Here is a 17,425-nt window from a genome sequence, read left to right as displayed (position 1 = left end):
CTCTCACAACTAAACAAAAAAGGGGATTCAATTGAAACTTGGTACAGATGTTAGGGAAGAGTGTACCAACATAACAAAACAAAAAATCGATAATCGAAAATATGCTGCCCGCGAAATTTGAAAAGTCACCTTACTTTTTGAACACACCTCGTATACATGTGTCCCTTTTACTGCGGTAAGAATCTGCGGAGAGAATCTTATTCTCACAATCATAGAAAGCAATATTCATGAGACATGTTCCTTTAAGATACCCATTTTTGGATACATTGTGTTTTCTCCCTTTCTCATTCCTCAGCAAGCTCGGTTCAAAGTTATATTCAAAGTACTTAGCAAATAGATTAGCCACTCCAATATCCGAGGAAGCTGGTTAGGCTCAACATTATGAGTCAACAGTCGCCCAAAAAACATATATACTGGCCATCTTCCAGCTCCTGGTATAGGTGGGAAATGTTGTCTTTATTTAAATCAAAACTGCTGCTTGGGACTATGTATGATACTGTCAGAAAAATTGTCTCCGTAGGACCAGCGAGAGATACACAGAATTGATCGAGCCGAGAATCCCCCTATTCCTGTTATAGATCCTGAAGTTCATATTTTCTGTGCTGGAAGCGCTTGACAATGAACGAAAACGCCAGAAGGGTTTTTTACTGAAACTTTGTAAGCCGTAAAATGTTGTCGAGTACTGAAGAAAGTAGTAATAATAATAATTTGAATTCAGAAGTGGGTAATCTAGGGGAAATACGTACCTGGATGGCAACACTTATATATATATATATATATATAAATATAAAAAAAGGAAAATTTATGGAGAAAGGAATCAGAAGCTCATTAACAGTCGAATAACGAACTCGGTAAACTCGAGGACGACAAATATACAAGAGATTCATACAACCTTGCCGGAAACACTGACACGAGCTTTTACGTAGATTTCTGTTTTAACGATGCACATTTTCATTTTACCAGCTCTCCCATTTTTTATGTACTTCTACCAAGACGTTATTATATTTCGGTTCTTATTATAATTTTATTGAAAAGTCTCGTGTTCGGCTAATAATGAGATAATTACTCGATGTGCTGGCCGTGTTATAACTGCTCACGTTTTAAATGCGTGGTGGCGGTCAAAATGAATCGTTGATATTGTTTCCCTACAGCCAGTTTTGCTGGGCCTGTTCTTTATTCCAAAACATTACCTCAGAAATTATAACTTTTAAAAGGCAAAAGAGATCTGGGTTACACAAGTTCGCTTACTTATTTCGATCAGTTGAATCTACATTTCTGAGCCTCAAACTTTTAAGCGAATCACCCCGACGGAAAATCCCCAATAACCAAGTCAACCTTGATCTCATTGCCGTGAATGTATAGCCTACCGAACATCAAAAGCCGTTTAACATCATTAGCAATACACCTGAAACATCACTACATAACGCCTCAAACAATGATGTCCCAGATACAGCTCTTGAAACTACTGCTAACGCTCCTGAATTTGCTGACGCCGATCGTACTCTACTGGGTTTATCGTTCCTACATAACGAAGTGACCAATGTTTCTCCTCCCACCTACAAAATACTGTATGTTGCTTTAGTACGTCTGATACTGGAATATTGTTTCCGTGTGTAGAGTCCAAAGTGTAAGGAACCTTAAACCATTACCAAATCTATACAAAAGAAATTTCTGATATTTGCACTGCATATTTTTGGTTAGAAAACTACTAGTTAACTATGTTCTTATGTTTGTCGCAACAAAACTTGCTCATTACTATTCGACAGTCGACCAAAATTCCTCTGTGCAACCTCCTCCAGTACAGGACTCAATGTAATCACAAAGCACAATAAATTAAGTCTACATTAGGATCGGTGCGACCTTCCGAAATAATTGGAGCAAACATCGATCGACAGGATCAACAGAATCGACAAGATACGCACTTGCTTTTTATATATATATTATTTTTCACTCATTTCCTTTTTCATTGTTTAAAACATTTTATGTTTTTTTCAAAATTGAGGGAACAAAATGTATTATAAACAAGAAAGGAAGTTAACTTCAAGTCGAAGCCGAAGTTTGTATACCCTTGCAGTTATAGGAAATAATAAACATTAGTAACGCCATATAACATTTTTAAGGATTGTTGCTGACTTCAGCGATATTAAAAAAAAATATTTCATTTCTATTTTTAGACCATTTTTTTAACATCGTTATGTTAGAATAGTCCGATTTTTATTAAATTGAATTTGAAATTCTTAAAAATATAAAAAATGTTATTTTCAAGCTTAGAAGGTTATATGTAAAAAACACCAAAGATATAATTTTTTCATATTTTTTAATTAGTTCTGAATTTTGAGTTAAATTTTATCGAAATCGGACGACTATATAATTTAACTGCCATATGAACGATCGGAAAATTAGTGGAAAAATAATATGAAAAAAATAAATCTTCGGTGTTTTTTAACATAAAATCTTCTAAGCTTGGAAAAAACATTTCTTATTTAGTTCTAAATTTGGAATTAAATTTTATCAAAATCGGATGAGTATATCATATAGCTGCCATAGTAACGATCGGAACATTAGTGGTAAAATAATATTCAAAAATTATACTGACTGAAATCATTATACCCTCTTCAAGGGTATAAAAAAGATGAAATAATTTTTTTTTGAATATCACTGAAGTCAGCAACAATCCTTAAAAATTTGACAAGGTGTCTCTTATAACTGCAAGGGTATACAAACTTCAACTTGCCGAAGCTAACTTCCTTTCTTGTTATTTATGTGACCTATGTAATTGGATTTATCTTAAATAATTTTGATGACAAGCACCCTATATAATAAATAAAATAAATAACGGTTTTATTGATACGCCAAGTCCAATAAAATATCCTCAGGAAATAGCTTTAACCCAAAATGAAATCACATAGACTATAGGTTTGTATTTTTACTCAGAAGGACCCAATTATCATGGATATGGAATTATAGTAACTTAAATATTGTGCCCCGCTTTAATCTGTGCTTTTAGATTTTCGTTTAGCTTATTAAAAGCTTTTATAAATTAGTTATCAAAATGTAATAACATTTTGTTAAGAATTCTTTTTTTAATCCCGATTTCACCGTCATAGTTTTGTTTTTACAACCTAAGCAATTTTCGATGGTTTCGGAAAATATTTCAGGCATAAAATTCTTTATTGTTCTCTAATATTTTGTAAAGATTGGCTACACTTAGTGGCTATTTTATTTATTTTAATTTTGTATTATATCGGTCCACTGTTTTTTAGGGGATTTGTTATTAGGAACACTTTTGTTGTTTGTTAGTTTCACGTTGGAGCTAAGCGAAATTATCGCTTAATTTTGCTACAATTTTGTGGAATGCTTATATTTTATTATTGTGGCATTTTGTGCTGCACCGTTTCTATTACCTTGCGGGGAATATAAATACATACATATAATGTAAATATGTATACGTAATATTATGCCTAGTACAAGCATTTCGCCGAGGCGCTTAAATGTGCATATGTCGTGCGGCGGGAAAGATACAAATCGCAATTTTCATCCGAGGCAAACAAAACTAAAAATGTTACGTTTTCAATTGTGTAGCTTCTAGTTAAACTCAAAAATTTAAACGAGAACTGGAAATATTAAAATTTTGTTCAAATTAAAAAAAAAAAAAATTAAATAATGTAGATTAGATTGTGTAAAAAGTAGTTTAATCATAACTTACGAAAGATTTTTGGTTCAACCTAAATATAATTTTATCCCGATCAGAATAAAAATTGTCTCGTTCCAATAGGATCTTAAAAATAAAAAATAAAGTCAGGTAAATGCTTCCTTAAGTGCAAGATGTTATGCGTTGATCCACGCTTAAAGTACATTCCCTTTTGATGTTTTTTATTGGCTTTACAACATAACCTAGGCAATTTAGGTTCTGTTACCCGAAGGTTGCGTGATGAAATCCCTCAAAGGGTTTTACACAGTTTGAAAATGTAAATATACAAGTATACAAGTAAAACATTTTTTTAAAACATGTCCTTACTTTTTTTAATGAGCGATGGACAGGGATTCCGAAGAAAAGCGATGACAAACATTAAAAACAAATTATCAAAACAAACAACATAGATTTACGAATAAAAACTCCAATTGAATAGAGAAGTTAAATGATATAATTTAAATAAAATATATCAAAATGTTTATGAATATGTATGTATTTTAAATTCAATATTTGGAAAGAAGAAAACTCCTTGAAAAAATCGAGAATTTCCGAAGGGATATCCCTTGGACGTTTCCCCCTCAGTTGAAACTTAATGGAAAAGTGAACACTTTCAAAAGGGATTTCCCTGGGACGTTTCCCACCCAGCTGGGTGTTACGGACGGGATAGAGCGCACGCAAAAATGTCAACCTGCTTTGGCTCGTTGGCGAGTGGGGTGGATCTTTGCTCTAACTCATCATTGCCTCTTCGATTATTAGCAAAACTCGGATTGCGTGCAAAGACAAACCAAACTAAGGCCGGGGAGAGAAAACACTACTATACTTGGTCTATTATTGGGCGCAAGGCCCCCTACACCTGCGATCGACTCTACCGGTTTTCCACCTCAGCTGTTAAAGAGGCGGCACTCAGCCCACCCTTCCATTGGCCGTTCCATAACCATTTTCCTTTCTTCAGAACGGCCCCTTCGCGGTTTTGGCTCTACGGGGGTCTCATGTCCGCCGAGGACAAACACTTAATTTAGCACGTTATAAACATTTTATTTATCAACTAACAAATTAAAGTCCTAGAAAAATGAACATCGCCCAAAATACGAACTAAAACTAACATTGAGTGCAAGTGGACAATATAGAGATAATACAAAGATAAAATATCATAATATAATAAATAGTATAAAATATAAAAAATAGCATAAATAATGTCTTTTAAATATGGGATAGACGCGATAAATGTGGCTTATAATATTTCGAATAGGATCGTGCTGCTGATATGTTTTACTTTAGTTTCATAATTACTTTGCTTTACGTTGTCATGTAACCGTTCTCACTTGGATGCCAAATCAAAACTTTGGGCGCAGCCGCAAAGGCAACTTACGACATTGGCGCGTTGAGTTGGTTTCTGCTGCTCCAAATCTACGGTATTGGTTCTCACTAAAATTCTCGATTATCTTTTTTTTATATTTTTTCCATCAGATAAATGGCATTACATGTACAAAAAAAAATGATTTGCCATATTTTAAATAATTTTCTTTTGATTTTTAAAAGCACGCTCACGCCACATAATAAAAAAAATTTTAAATGAATTTGAAATCGCCACAAAATATATGTCAATCAAATAGGTTTTTATATAAAATAAAAGCTCACCAATTTTCCAGCGGCATCCTCGAAGAAAGCGCTTTTTCCGAAGCCGGCTGAAAATGCTGCGAAAAGAATAAAGTCTTTGGGGACACAGGGGCTTTTTCACTTTTTCATTTTCTTTTTCTTTTTTTATAAAATCTTCTTCTCTGTTAGATGTGGTAAGTTGCCATGCAATTTTTCTTTTCCTTTTAAATAATGGGAAATGAACACCGGAGATTTGGCAGCTTGCCGAGAAGCTCAAACAATTTACAAATTTACATAGTACACCTTAAAAAAACATATAAAAAAATCTGTTACTTATAATTACAAAAAAAAAAAAAATAAAAATTGAGCTCGGCTCTATTCCGCCTCTCTTATTTTCGCTCTCTAACTTCTTTTTTTCCACTTCTCTTTTTGCTTCACATCAATATGTGAGGTTAAATGGGTCTTTCTTTCTTTTTCGATGGCTTTTCCGCGATGGGTTTTAGAATCCCTTACGGGCACAATTTAATGGGATTTTCTGACTAGTTTTCCCCAGCTTAAAACAGAGCCACAGGGTAAAATTATAACCTCGCAAAAAGAAAGATTACACTCTTCCGTCGTCCAGCGATTTTAACGAGCTCCGCGCCGATAGTAAGTCGCGTAAATACTGGTGGACCTCTCCAAATCGCACTCCAATGAGAACTTCTAGTGCACTCAGCTGGATGAGATCCAAGGTGTTCCCGCATGTCGAATATCGTCACTTTTCTTCTTTTGGTTATTTTCTTAGTTTTACAATCGCCGAGCCCCCAAATCATAGGACTCGGCGGGAATGACTAAATTCGGTCCCTTTTCCTTTTTAAAGTCTTCGCGAAATTAAACCACTTAAATTTTTGCGATGGTTTTCACAACTTAATCGGTGGAAGGTAAAAATAAAAAATAAAAATTTAATTTTGTTTGACAGACTCTCCTGAAAATTCTAGCTACAATTTGTACCTGTATTTTCCGATTTTTTAAATCTTTTTTATACCCTTGCAGAGGGTATAATGATTTTAGTCAGAAGCTTGCAACGAAGTGAAGGAGAAGTTTCCCATAAAGTATATATATTCTTGATCAGCGTCACTAGACGAGTCGATCTAGCCATGTCCGTCTGTCCGTTTCTACCCAAACTAGTCTCTCAGTTTTGATGCTATCGGGCTGAAACTTTCCCAAAAGTCTTCTTTCTATTGCAGGTCGTATACAAGTCGGAACCAGCCGGATCGAACAACTATATATTATAGCTCCCATAGAAACTATCGGAGAAAAAATTAAAAAAAATTATATCTTTGGTATTTTTTAACATATACCTTTCTAAGCTTAGATATAACATTTTGATTAGTTTAATTAGTTCTGAATTTCATATTAAATTAACAGCAAGCAGAATTAAAATTCAAACCTAAATAAAAAATGTTTTTTCCAAGCTTAGAAGGTTACCAGCTGTCCGATCCGGCTGGTTCCGACTTATATACTACCTGCAGTAGAAAGAAGACTTTGTGATAAAGTTTCTTTTCGTCTTTCGGCCAACGTCTTCGAACCGCACTCGTCAAAAGCTCACACTCAACTCATCCGTCGTTACTCGTCGTATTCTGGTCTTTTCTCTGGGTCTTCTCGTCTTTCATCACTATTCCTTCTAGAGTTTCGTCTTTGCTTCTTCACATGGGTTATTCGTCATTGGTATCGTTGAGCTCGAAATGTTGTCTAGGGTATTGATATTGATTTGCTTGATTTTGACCTAAATTATAGGTTTTCCTATTGTCGTCCTGGACCATCGAAATTTGAGTTTTTGCTTTGCTGCTCAAATCCGTGCGCTCGTCACTGTATGCCGCTATCGCCTCCTTGTTGATTAAATCTTCTTCCTTGGAACGCATTCCTTGGAACGCATTTTGGAGCCTATCAAAAGCTCAAATGGAGTTGTGGCTATCGATCTGGCAAATGTAGAATTTATCGCCTGCTGAACTTTGTTGACGTGCTTGTACCACTTGGTTGGGTTGTCAATTCTAAGTTTTGAGAGAACTGATATTATAGTGGCGTTCAATCTCTTGACTTGCCCGTGCACGCGTGGAAGTCCTGTGGTTGTTTTGATGGGTTTGATGTTTTCCTCGTCGCAATATTTTAAGAAGTCCTGCGAAGTAAATGCGGACCCTCTATCGGAAATGATGATTGCAGGGTTGCCAAATACCGCACTTTGGTTACGCAGCTTTGTTTGAGGATGTTGATTTAGTCGGGTAAAGCCAGCAGAACTTGGTAAAAGAGTCTACAACTGCTAGGATGTGCTTTTAGCCTTAATGAGTGGAATCTAAAGGACCTAGGAAATCCACATGAAAAGTATGAAGAGGGACGTCTCCCTTGTCCAGTGGATGCAGTAGGCATTCCTGTTTGCCTTTCTTACGATTGCTAAGAGTGCAGCAATCTATAACCTTTTGAATCTTTTCGTCAAGACTTGGAATGTAGTACTCTGTGCAAATCAGATTCTTTCTCATGAGCTTTCGTGATGATTTGCCTTTGCATGTCCTTGGGCACCACAACCAACTCGGAGTCGTTGACAAGCTTGTGTAGTACGCCGACCTTAAGAAAGTAGTCGTTGTAGGACTCTTTGCCATCACTGAGGATATCGCATATCGCTTTGAGATGATCATCTTGCTCCTGCGCTTTTTGAATGCCTATCGAGATACTTTGGTCAGCTATTATCATGATAGGGTAACGGCAGAGGGCGTCCACATGTTTCATATGAGTTCCTGATCGGTGCTCTACCTCGTAGTCGTACTCCTGTAAAAATAGGACCCAGCGAGCGACTCATGTGCAAAGATTTTACTTATCCAAAGTTTTTGTGAAGGCGCTGAAGTGCGTTATAATTTTAAAGTGAACAGCAGATATACTTTAATCTTGGTGAGTGCTTCGATGACTGCAAGAATCTCAAGCTCGTAACTTGTGTACTTTCGTTGAGCGTCGCTTGTCTTTTTACTCATGAAGTACACTGGATGCATCTGACCGTCGTCTAAGGACTTATGCAAAAGGATCGCACCAAATCCGTCAATGGTAGCGTCTGTGTGCACTTCTGTTTCGAGTTTCTGATTGTAAATGCTCAGAACTGGATTTGCGGTCAAAATCTTCTTCAATTGGGCTACTAACATTTCTTCATTGGGGCCCATGTGAAATTTGGTGTTGTTCTTCATCAAATCAGTGAGAGGCTTTGAAATAATGGCATAGTTCTGTATGAATTTCTTGAAATATCCCGTTAAACCCAAAAAACTTTTAAGTTGTTTCAAAGTTTGTGGTGACTTGAATTTGGCCACAGCACCTATCTTCTCAGGGGTTGGATGAATCTTCTGATTTTCAATAATATGGCCGAGGAATTGTATGCGGGTTTTTGAAAAATTATATTTCTTAAGATTCAACTCGAGACCATATTCAGAACAGGTGCTTATAACCTCCCTCAGGTTTCGCAATGAGCTTTTTTCATCCATAGCCAGTATGATAATGTCATCGATGTAAGACAAAGCTATGCCTTTGCGAGTGAGCTCACAAAAAATTGCGTTAACATGTCGCTGGAAAACGTCAGGAGAGTTTGAAAAGCCAAAAGGTATCTTCAAGAACTGATATTGTCCACTTTGAGTGACAAAGGATGTGTATTTTCGACTGGGCTCTGAGACAGGTACATGAAAAAATCAATTTTACAAGTCGATCGTGTGGAAAACCTTGGCATCTTGGAGTCTGTCTAGCTGACCGTCGATTAGGGGCAATAGGAAATGGTCTTTAACGATTACCTTTTTGATCCTACGAAAGTCGATGCAGAGTCTTGTGGAGCCGTCACGCTTCTTTACCATTACCACTGGGCTGGTGATCTCGGAGTGCGACACTTTAATGAGTCCAGATTTAATCCATTCCCCCACCTGCTCCTCTACCAAACGGGTTTCAGCGAAAGGCAAGCGCCTTGGCCTAGCGAAAATCGGGGTGTCGTCTTTCATGATGATGCGCACTTCGACTTTTGTACTCTTCAGGTTAAGCAGCTTGTAGTTTTTATAATTTCGCGAACTTTGTTTTTGGCAAAAATACTTCCTTTCTCGTTTATATTGAGTTCGTTGGAATTCTCTGCGACGTCGATTTTCATAACGTTGACCAGATCGTTTTGTTCTACCGAACTCGGCATCTTACGGACTTGCAAACCGTCGCGATTGAAAAGGATTTCAGCATGTAAACAAAGTTCTTCGCCGAACAACGTAAAAATCCAACTCGAAGTTGTTATTGTCAATGAGAATCGTCTCTTTGAAATGTCCAATTGGAGTTATTCCGTTCGCGTCGCGCTCGCTACCGAAACCAGTTAGAGACACACTACAGTTTTGTAGACGTCGAATACCGTTGTACAGACCTTCGCGAACCAGGTTGAATTTACTAGCCGTGTCAAACAGAGTTACGCACTTTTCGTTAGCGAGAACAACTTCTTTCCCTCGCTCGTTTTTTGTAACGTTACATTTTAGCTTCTCTTTGAAGTCACTAATGTTTCTGGCACCGTAGAGGATGTTTTGTCAATTGAATGATGGCGTAGTCGATCAATTGACTGATTCAAAGCCGAATCACAAACGTCCCCGCGAATTGCCAGATCCTTTATTCGGTACAGGTAAGTGAAACTACACTCGTCCTTTGCTCGTTTGCTTTTGCTCAACTGCTCGTGAATTTGTTTGCTGTTCACAATCGTTTTGAAATCGTTTAATAGACCTCTCTCAGACCTCTCTCACTCATGATGAAAAGTTTAGCAGTGCCTCTCAGAGATTTTTTCGCGAATATCAACTTCTGAAAGTCATTCCAGCACATTATTACCGCTTGCTCTTTAAAGTTAACCAGGACTCAATTGAAATTGAGTTAGTACCAAATGTACGAATCGGGTCTTCAATGTCGCTAAAACTAAAAGCGAACCTCGGTGTTGCCACTTCGTTGCTGGATTTTGTCGTCTTCTCTTTCTCAGCACTTCTGGTAGAATTTGGCGGATTTTGCGTTTCATTTTGTTCTTCGGCAAACTCGTCGGTTCGTGTGGTTCTGCCGCTCACAAATACATCGTCATTTTCGTCCTGGGGATTAAATTTTATTGTGACAATTGCGAAATATGTGGAGTCCAACGTCGTCTACGTTGTAGGATATGTTTAACACATTGCAATTTGAAACCAGATCGCCTTTGCTTAGATTTTCTTGTACATATCTTTCCTTGGCCCGGTAATTATCCGAGTTTTCGTTGAAATCAAAGCTGGAAAAATTGGGAAGTCTTTGGCGGTTGCGTCGATCACCTTTACTCTAAAACACGAATATGTGAAAGGCTAAAATGTTCTTCCTTTTGCTACTGCGCAAAGTTGCACTTATGAAATCATTTAAACAGCTCATGGCTTTGAAAAATTAAATGTTAAGTCGTCGAATTAATGTTTTAAATTGTTACACACATCGTTTTTGTTGTTGAAAAATCTTTAACGTCGTGGTTTTTTCAAGTTCACTTCGCATACTTCACACACTTCTTCGGTTTCTCTTTACACTTCTTTCACTATCCCGGTTGAACCCCCAAATGTGGGATTTCTTGAGTATATTGGTTAAGTATTTAAGTTTATTTATTATTTAATTTTGGTTAAATATAAGATATGGGAATGAACATTGATAAATTGAATTTTAGGCGTCTTTTTCGTCTTTCGGCCAACGTCTTCGAACCGCACTTGTCAAAAGCTCACAGTTAACTCATCCGTCGTTACTCGTCGTCTTCTCTTTTCTCTGGGTCTTCTCGTCTTTCATTAGTATTCCTTCTAGAGTTTCGTCTTTGCTTCTTCACATGGGTTATTCGTCGTTGGCCTCGTTGAGCTCGATATGTTGTCTAGGGTATTATTTAATTGTGGAATGATCGCCTCCCAAAGCAGACACACCCCACCTATATAAGAGATAAGAGATATATTTTAGTTGTCAAATATTTTTAGGTACAATGCTACACTTTTAAGGCCCACGATGACCTAAAATATTAGGCTGATTGTGAGTTACAAATTGTGGCCAAAAGTAAAACAATTTAACTTTTTAGGCAGTGTATGACATAAAAATCCATTTTTAACTTTAAGATCTTGTGGTACCTAAAATGTTGTCCTTTTTTTGTCTCGTCAAAACCGATCGATTGAGCTGAAAGTTTGTCACGTGGCCAAAACGCTTAAATCTTTCTGCCGCCCATGTTACCTTATATTGAAATAGCGGGTAGGTGGCGCTTTACAATATCGCTATGCTGCTTATATATTTCCATTTCCCTTTTTGCTCCCTTAATCTCAGTAACGGGTTTCCATATTTCGAAGCTCTCATCTATTGCGTTTCTTTTGTTATTTAATATAAAATTCAAGTTATACTATTGTATTGTATTTTCAAACAAGTGTTAGTTATTTCGTTATTCCAGTCAAAAATGACAGCATCCCATCATGCGTTCTTCAATTAGGAATGGCATCAAAAAGGTGTTCAAAAAGTAGTGACTCTATACATTCCTTTTACACGGGTGCGGGACAACAAAGAATATACTCGTTGCATGTATCTTGGACAGCAACTAGATGCAACAACTTACCATGCACTGGGTGCACTCGTTTTTAAAGCACCTGGAAGATACAAACTAAACACATTCTGGGTACACTCTGTTCAATGCACTTGTAAACATGTACCGAGGAAGCATTCCAAATCAAATATCTTCAAATTCATTTCATTTCAATTTTAATTAGTTTCGTCGGAAAGTTTGTTTTAGGTTGAAGGAAGCGTTTCCGACCCCATAAAGTATATATCTTCTTGATCAGGATCAGTAGCCGATCTTGCCATGTCCTGCTAAGATCTCGGAAACTATAAGAGCTGGAATATTCAGACTTGGCATGAAGATTTCTGGGCTTCCTGCGCAGCGAAGTTTATTTCAGCGGGGTGCCACGCCCACAAACCGCCCAAAACTGAAGTGTCCACAGTTTTTGTGCTAAAAAAATTGTTTTTGCTCAAACGTATTTGTCTCACCAATACATACCGATTGACCTAAAATATATTTTGACCCGCCCACTCCTACGCCCACAAACGGCTGAAACGCTTACACGTAATATATACTAAAATAGCGGGTAGTTGGCGCTTTACAATAACGTCAACATTTTCCGTTTGCTCCCTTAAGCTGAGTAACGGGTATCTGATAGTCGTTCTTCATTGTTTTTATTTACATATTATGTAGTTTTTACTGCGCACTTTTGTACAAATTATATACTTTTGTAATCCCACGCCGCGGTTAGTGACGTCACAGCTGGGGGGAGATCAGCTTTCCTGGGGGGAGAATTCCTGGCGGTTGCCAAGGGAATTCTTCTTTCTCGCTGTGAAGGTATGTTGGGGGTTACTTACTCTGTTGCTGCGGCCCCTAAGGCACGATAACCAACGGCTAAGCCGGAGTATTGACATTAGTGAGTTCTTTATTTAATTCAGCTCAGAATCATACTGACATAAAGCTAACAAAAATGAACTTCGTTACGGCCACACAAACATGCTGTGTTTGCCGGCTGTGCATTGGCATTCGGCCAGAGGCTGAGTCAGCAGTTTGGGCAGTTTGCAAATATGCAACCTTGGGGTTTTAATTTTCTTTTTTTTTCAATCCCAGTAAAATACAATTGGATGCGCTATATTAAATATATCCAGATGGCACCGCACTTGAATGCACAATGCACGCACATCAGGCCTTAATTAGTTTTCATGCGTATTGTTTTACTGTTGCTGTTTTTTAGGAATACTTTCCGAATTCCCGCCTTGGCATGCATCTAAATCCACTATATCACAACCTATATAGACGTCACTGGAATAGAATGTACCCAGCATGCACATTTGCCTTGGTAAATTTTCATGCGTGTTGTTTTACGTACAAACAAGAAAGGAAGTTAACTTCGGCAAGCCGAAGTTTGTATACCCTTGCAGTTATAAGAAATAATCAACTTTAGTAACACCATGTGAAATTTTTAGGATTATTGCTGACTTCAGTGTTAATAAAAAATAATTATTTCATTCTTTTTTTTAGACCATTTTTTTGACATCCTTATATTGTTTGAGTTGTCCGGTTTTTATTTAATTGAATTCGAAATATTATAAGATAATAAGTCGAAAAGCCACAAAGCAATAATTTATTTCATATTATTTTCCCACCAATTTTCCGATCGTTCATATGACAGCTATAGTCGTCCGATTTTGATACAATTTAATTCGAAAGCTTACAAGATTATATGTTAAAAAACCCTGAAGATATAATTTTTTCATATTATTTTACGACTGATTTTCCGATTGTTCCTATGGCAGCTATATGAATAGTAGTCCGATTTTGATAAAATCTTAAAAAATGTTATTTCCAAGCGCAAGAGGTTCAAAAATACTAAATATATAATTTTTTAATTTTTTCCCCGATAGTTCCTATGGGAGCTATTTGATATAGCTGTCCGATTCGGCTGGTTCCGACTTATATACTACCTGCAATAGAATGAAGACTTTTGGGAAACTTTCAGTACGATAGCTTTAAAACGAAAGACTAGTTTGCGTAGAAACGGACGGACTGACAGAACGACAGACGGATTCGTCTACCGATTCGTCTACCGATTCGTCTACCGATTCGTCTAGTGACGCTGATCAAGAATATATATACTTTATGGAAACGTCTCCTTCACTGCGTTGCAAATTTCTGACTGAAATCATTATACCCTCTGCAAGGGTATAAAAATACTAACCAGACCTATTTTTTTATACTCGTACATTGCCGATTTTACGACTGTAATTCCACAAACAGTTTTACTCTTACAAACCACACAAAACTGTTGCTCCCACAATTTAAATTCTGAAGTAATCATTTGATCTGAAATGTATTTATTTCGCCATTTCTTACTCTAGCTTTTATCCTAAGAAGTTCGATTTCCATTTTCTAGACTAATTTTTGGTTTTTATCACATGCAGGTGCCACTAAAAAATCTTCCAAAAAATGGTTCTTGATTTTTTTAAAAGTTTGGAAAGTAATCTGAAAGTAAATAGATGGTGAACCTAAAAATAAGCAAAACATATGGTAGTGCCATAGGAGCCCTTTCTCGAGGTAAAAAGTCAAATAAGAAAATCGAATAATTTTGCTAAGCCAGCCCTAGACCTTTCAAGTATTTGAAGGATACTTTAACACTGTACTCAAGATAATTTATACAATTTTTTTATGGTACTAAACTTAAAAAAAAGATTGCTTTACGAAAAAATAATAGAAAATTCCAATTTTGATATTGGCAAATAACTCCGATGTTTTGCGTCTAAGCACAAAAGGGAATATTTCATCGCAATAGTAAATCTTTCAGACAATACCAAACGGTTGGACAATCTGATTATAATTTATAAGCTTTTTAATACAACATAAAAAATTGTATTTTTCAAATATCTTAAGAACCAGAAAGAAACTTTTAGAAACTTTTTTTTAAATAAATCACCGTGTACAGGGAGCCAAAATGAATTTACAAAATGCTGTTTAAAGCTGAACTCGAAAAAATTTTGCTTTTTAAATAAGTATTAAAAAATATGAAGAAGAAACCACCACGGTCACGCTTGCAGTATTCCAGACGCCCAGTTCTTGACCTTACCGGACCTTAAAGTGCAAGGCAATGACTCCGAGTTTTGCTGGATCGTTAAATTTTTCAAGTTAAAATTGAAAAAATTAAAGTTAAAAAATTGATATTTTCAAAAGTTTAAAAATGGGAGATAAAACGTACATTTTATACTACAGAGACTTAAAAAAAAGAGCGGAAACAAAATCGTAGTTGTTAGCTTTGCATCTTCAGCCATATTACCCAATTAAAAGGAACTCTATAATAAAAATATCGTCCGATAAAAAAAACAATTTTATTAAAATGTTTGAAAGAAGAAAAGGTCCCTCTGACTAAAAGATAAAAATTATGAAAACTGCGAAACTATAATTTGTTCTGATATTCCATTAATTTTTAAGACGTTCCCTTAACAACTTCAATTGTTTAATTAAAAAAGAAAACTATTCATAATTATAAAATCGTTAAAGAGAGTCCTTTCCCAGGAGAGCAATATGATGTAGTTGTCCGATTTGGATGGGCTCGGATACGACTTAATACTGGGGGCGAGGAAAAAAAAATACATTATTTATTCTTCCATATCAATTTCACCCCCTTTAAAGTATTTCCTTCCCAACAATATACTTGTGCCAAATGTTATGTTTAAATTCTCAATTTATATCAAACAGTCCAAATGGCCAAGGAGAAACGCCCTCTTCGAAGTGGTTTCATGATTTTTGGAAATGGCCGGAAGTCACACAGAGCCAAATCAAGCGAATACGTTAGCTGCAAAACAAAGCTTAATTATGCTCCGTATTTCATAATGGAAAAATTTTGTTGGTATCAACCAAAATATTATTTTACATGCATTTTTTAGAATTTCTTGGAAATTGGTCGATGTTTCAGATTAAAACTAATCGTACAAGCAATATTTTATAGTCCCACGATTGCTTACTTATCACTTACCACCTATTAACATTGGTGGTAGAGGGGCACCTGTGTCATGTACTATATGTATGCTAACCACTCAAAAAACAAGCATCGAAACGAAGTGCTCGTCTCCCAAAGCTCGATCCGCAACCACCAGATGACAACAAAAATAGCTGAGGCGTCTTCCGATGAACGCTATAAAAGTGACTGTTGGTTATGGGCAACAGTCATAACGTAGAAGCCAAGACCATGCTCAGAACTATTTCAATTTTGGCCCTGCTTGCATGCACTGCGGCCACAATGGCAGAGGCAAAACCTATTCTTATCAAAGTTTTCGCACCCAGCGTTGGTAAATCTTCTGTCAGTTGACAAGTAAAATGCCAGTATAACGATATTTGTTTTACTTTAGGCTACTCCAGCGGAAGTTACCAGAGCACCGTGGGGCCCTCGCCTTTCAACACACAACTAATATCTAGCCTCATCTCTACTAAAATTCAGTTGCTGAACAGCGTGGTGCAGGCCAAGTCTTCCGCTGGGGGCTTTCGTATTGGCTTGAATAAGTCAGTCACTTTCTTCAGTTCCACAACCACGACCGAAAAGCCGGTGACACATCATTCCACGGAGGTAAACACAGACTTTACTGCGGATGATACTAGCACTACTCAACTCGTCTATACGAAAACGACAGAAGGTGCTGAAGTAACGCCGAGCCCAACAGTACGTCCCGATCATCCAGTCCATACAAGCACGAATTCAGTGATCACAATTGACAGCACTACACTTTTACCTGAAGTCACCACCCCGACGACCCCGACGACCGCAACGTCTGGCTATTACTATACGACCAGCCATTCTCCCACCCAATACTTCGGCGGTTCTATTTCACAAGCTTAAGGAAACTTATACTACCCAGCAGTTCAATTTAAATATATTAGTCTAAGTAGTAATCCGAATCCAGTGAAATGCAATAAGTTAGCCGATTTCAACTATTTCCTAACATAGAACTAGTTTAAGTTTCGCGGAAGCTATTAAAAACCAGCCGTGCTTTGTCTATTATGACAATGGCCACCTTTATGCGATTCTCACCAGATTAGTGATTATTAGCATAGAAACCGGCTTTAAACAGAATTGTGTATGCTAAAAAGCAAATATAAACTATACCAACCAGTGCTATTAAAAAAGACTGTCAGTCTGTAGCTTGACCATAACTTTGCTGTAGAAGCTGCAAATAATTTACTGTTCGAAGGTCACACATCGAGCGCCCATAGATCACTTAAAATGTAGTTAAGGAACAGAAGAGAATTCCGAAGTCGTAGCCGTCGACTATAAAATACACGTTATTCAGTTAAGAAAAGTGTGAGAGAAAATTAGATCTGTGAGCGTCAAAGCGATTGTAATCAAGATTGCATGCTTTATTTGCTTATAGCTTTTTAGTAAATGTTTTAAGAAGCTCAGGAATCTACATGTCAAGACCAAACTTTTAAGGTTACATAGTTTTCGAAATCCCTAATCGTTCATACAAAGGGGCAGCCAACCGGACTTGGTTAGATCGACTCGTCTAGTAATCCTGGCCAAGATTATACATACTTCACGGGACCGGAAGCGTTATAAAAATATCTTGCTGTTA

General features: G+C 36.9%; 1 protein-coding gene and 1 long non-coding RNA gene across 4 annotated transcripts; one reads left to right on the top strand and one right to left on the bottom strand.

Annotated features, from left to right (window-relative positions):
- Positions 1–10,893: 10,893 nt before the first annotated feature.
- LOC108031723 (uncharacterized) lies at positions 10,894–13,745 on the bottom strand. Its single transcript, XR_001768587.3, has 2 exons — positions 12,686–13,745; positions 10,894–11,222 (listed from the first exon to the last, which is right to left on the bottom strand). It is a non-coding gene; the product is annotated as an uncharacterized LOC108031723 (long non-coding RNA).
- Positions 13,746–15,624: 1,879 nt separating this feature from the next.
- Positions 15,625–17,006, top strand: LOC108031754 (uncharacterized). 3 transcript variants are annotated; one of them, XM_017105464.3, is made up of 4 exons: positions 15,625–16,147; positions 16,208–16,422; positions 16,487–16,515; positions 16,572–16,745. In XM_017105464.3, exons 1-3 carry the CDS (start codon positions 16,015–16,017, stop codon positions 16,499–16,501), a joined length of 363 nt encoding a protein of 120 aa, XP_016960953.1. In that variant the 5' UTR covers positions 15,625–16,014; the 3' UTR covers positions 16,502–16,515; positions 16,572–16,745. The 3 variants fall into 3 exon arrangements, with proteins under 3 accessions (XP_016960953.1, XP_050745366.1, XP_050745365.1); XM_050889409.1 differs by having other exon boundaries at positions 15,845–16,147; positions 16,208–16,515; XM_050889408.1 differs by having other exon boundaries at positions 15,945–16,147; positions 16,208–17,006.
- The last annotated feature ends 419 nt before the right edge of the window (positions 17,007–17,425 follow it).

Source organism: Drosophila biarmipes, chromosome 3R (genome assembly GCF_025231255.1).
Source record: "Drosophila biarmipes strain raj3 chromosome 3R, RU_DBia_V1.1, whole genome shotgun sequence".
In the NCBI taxonomy this organism is placed as follows: domain Eukaryota; kingdom Metazoa; phylum Arthropoda; class Insecta; order Diptera; family Drosophilidae; genus Drosophila; species Drosophila biarmipes.
The sequence above is the reverse complement of the archived record's forward strand: the minus strand, read 5'-3'. Positions and strand labels throughout refer to the sequence as shown.

What these genes read in the sequence shown, in the direction of transcription:
- LOC108031754 (XM_050889408.1), top strand. Translation starts at nt 16,015, where the DNA reads ATGGGCAACAGTCATAACGTAGAAGCCAAGACCATGCTCAGAACTATT. An exon ending in AGTTTTCGCACCCAGCGTTG is followed by an intron (nt 16,148 to 16,207) that starts GTAAATCTTCTG and finishes GTTTTACTTTAG; the next exon opens with GCTACTCCAGCGGAAGTTAC.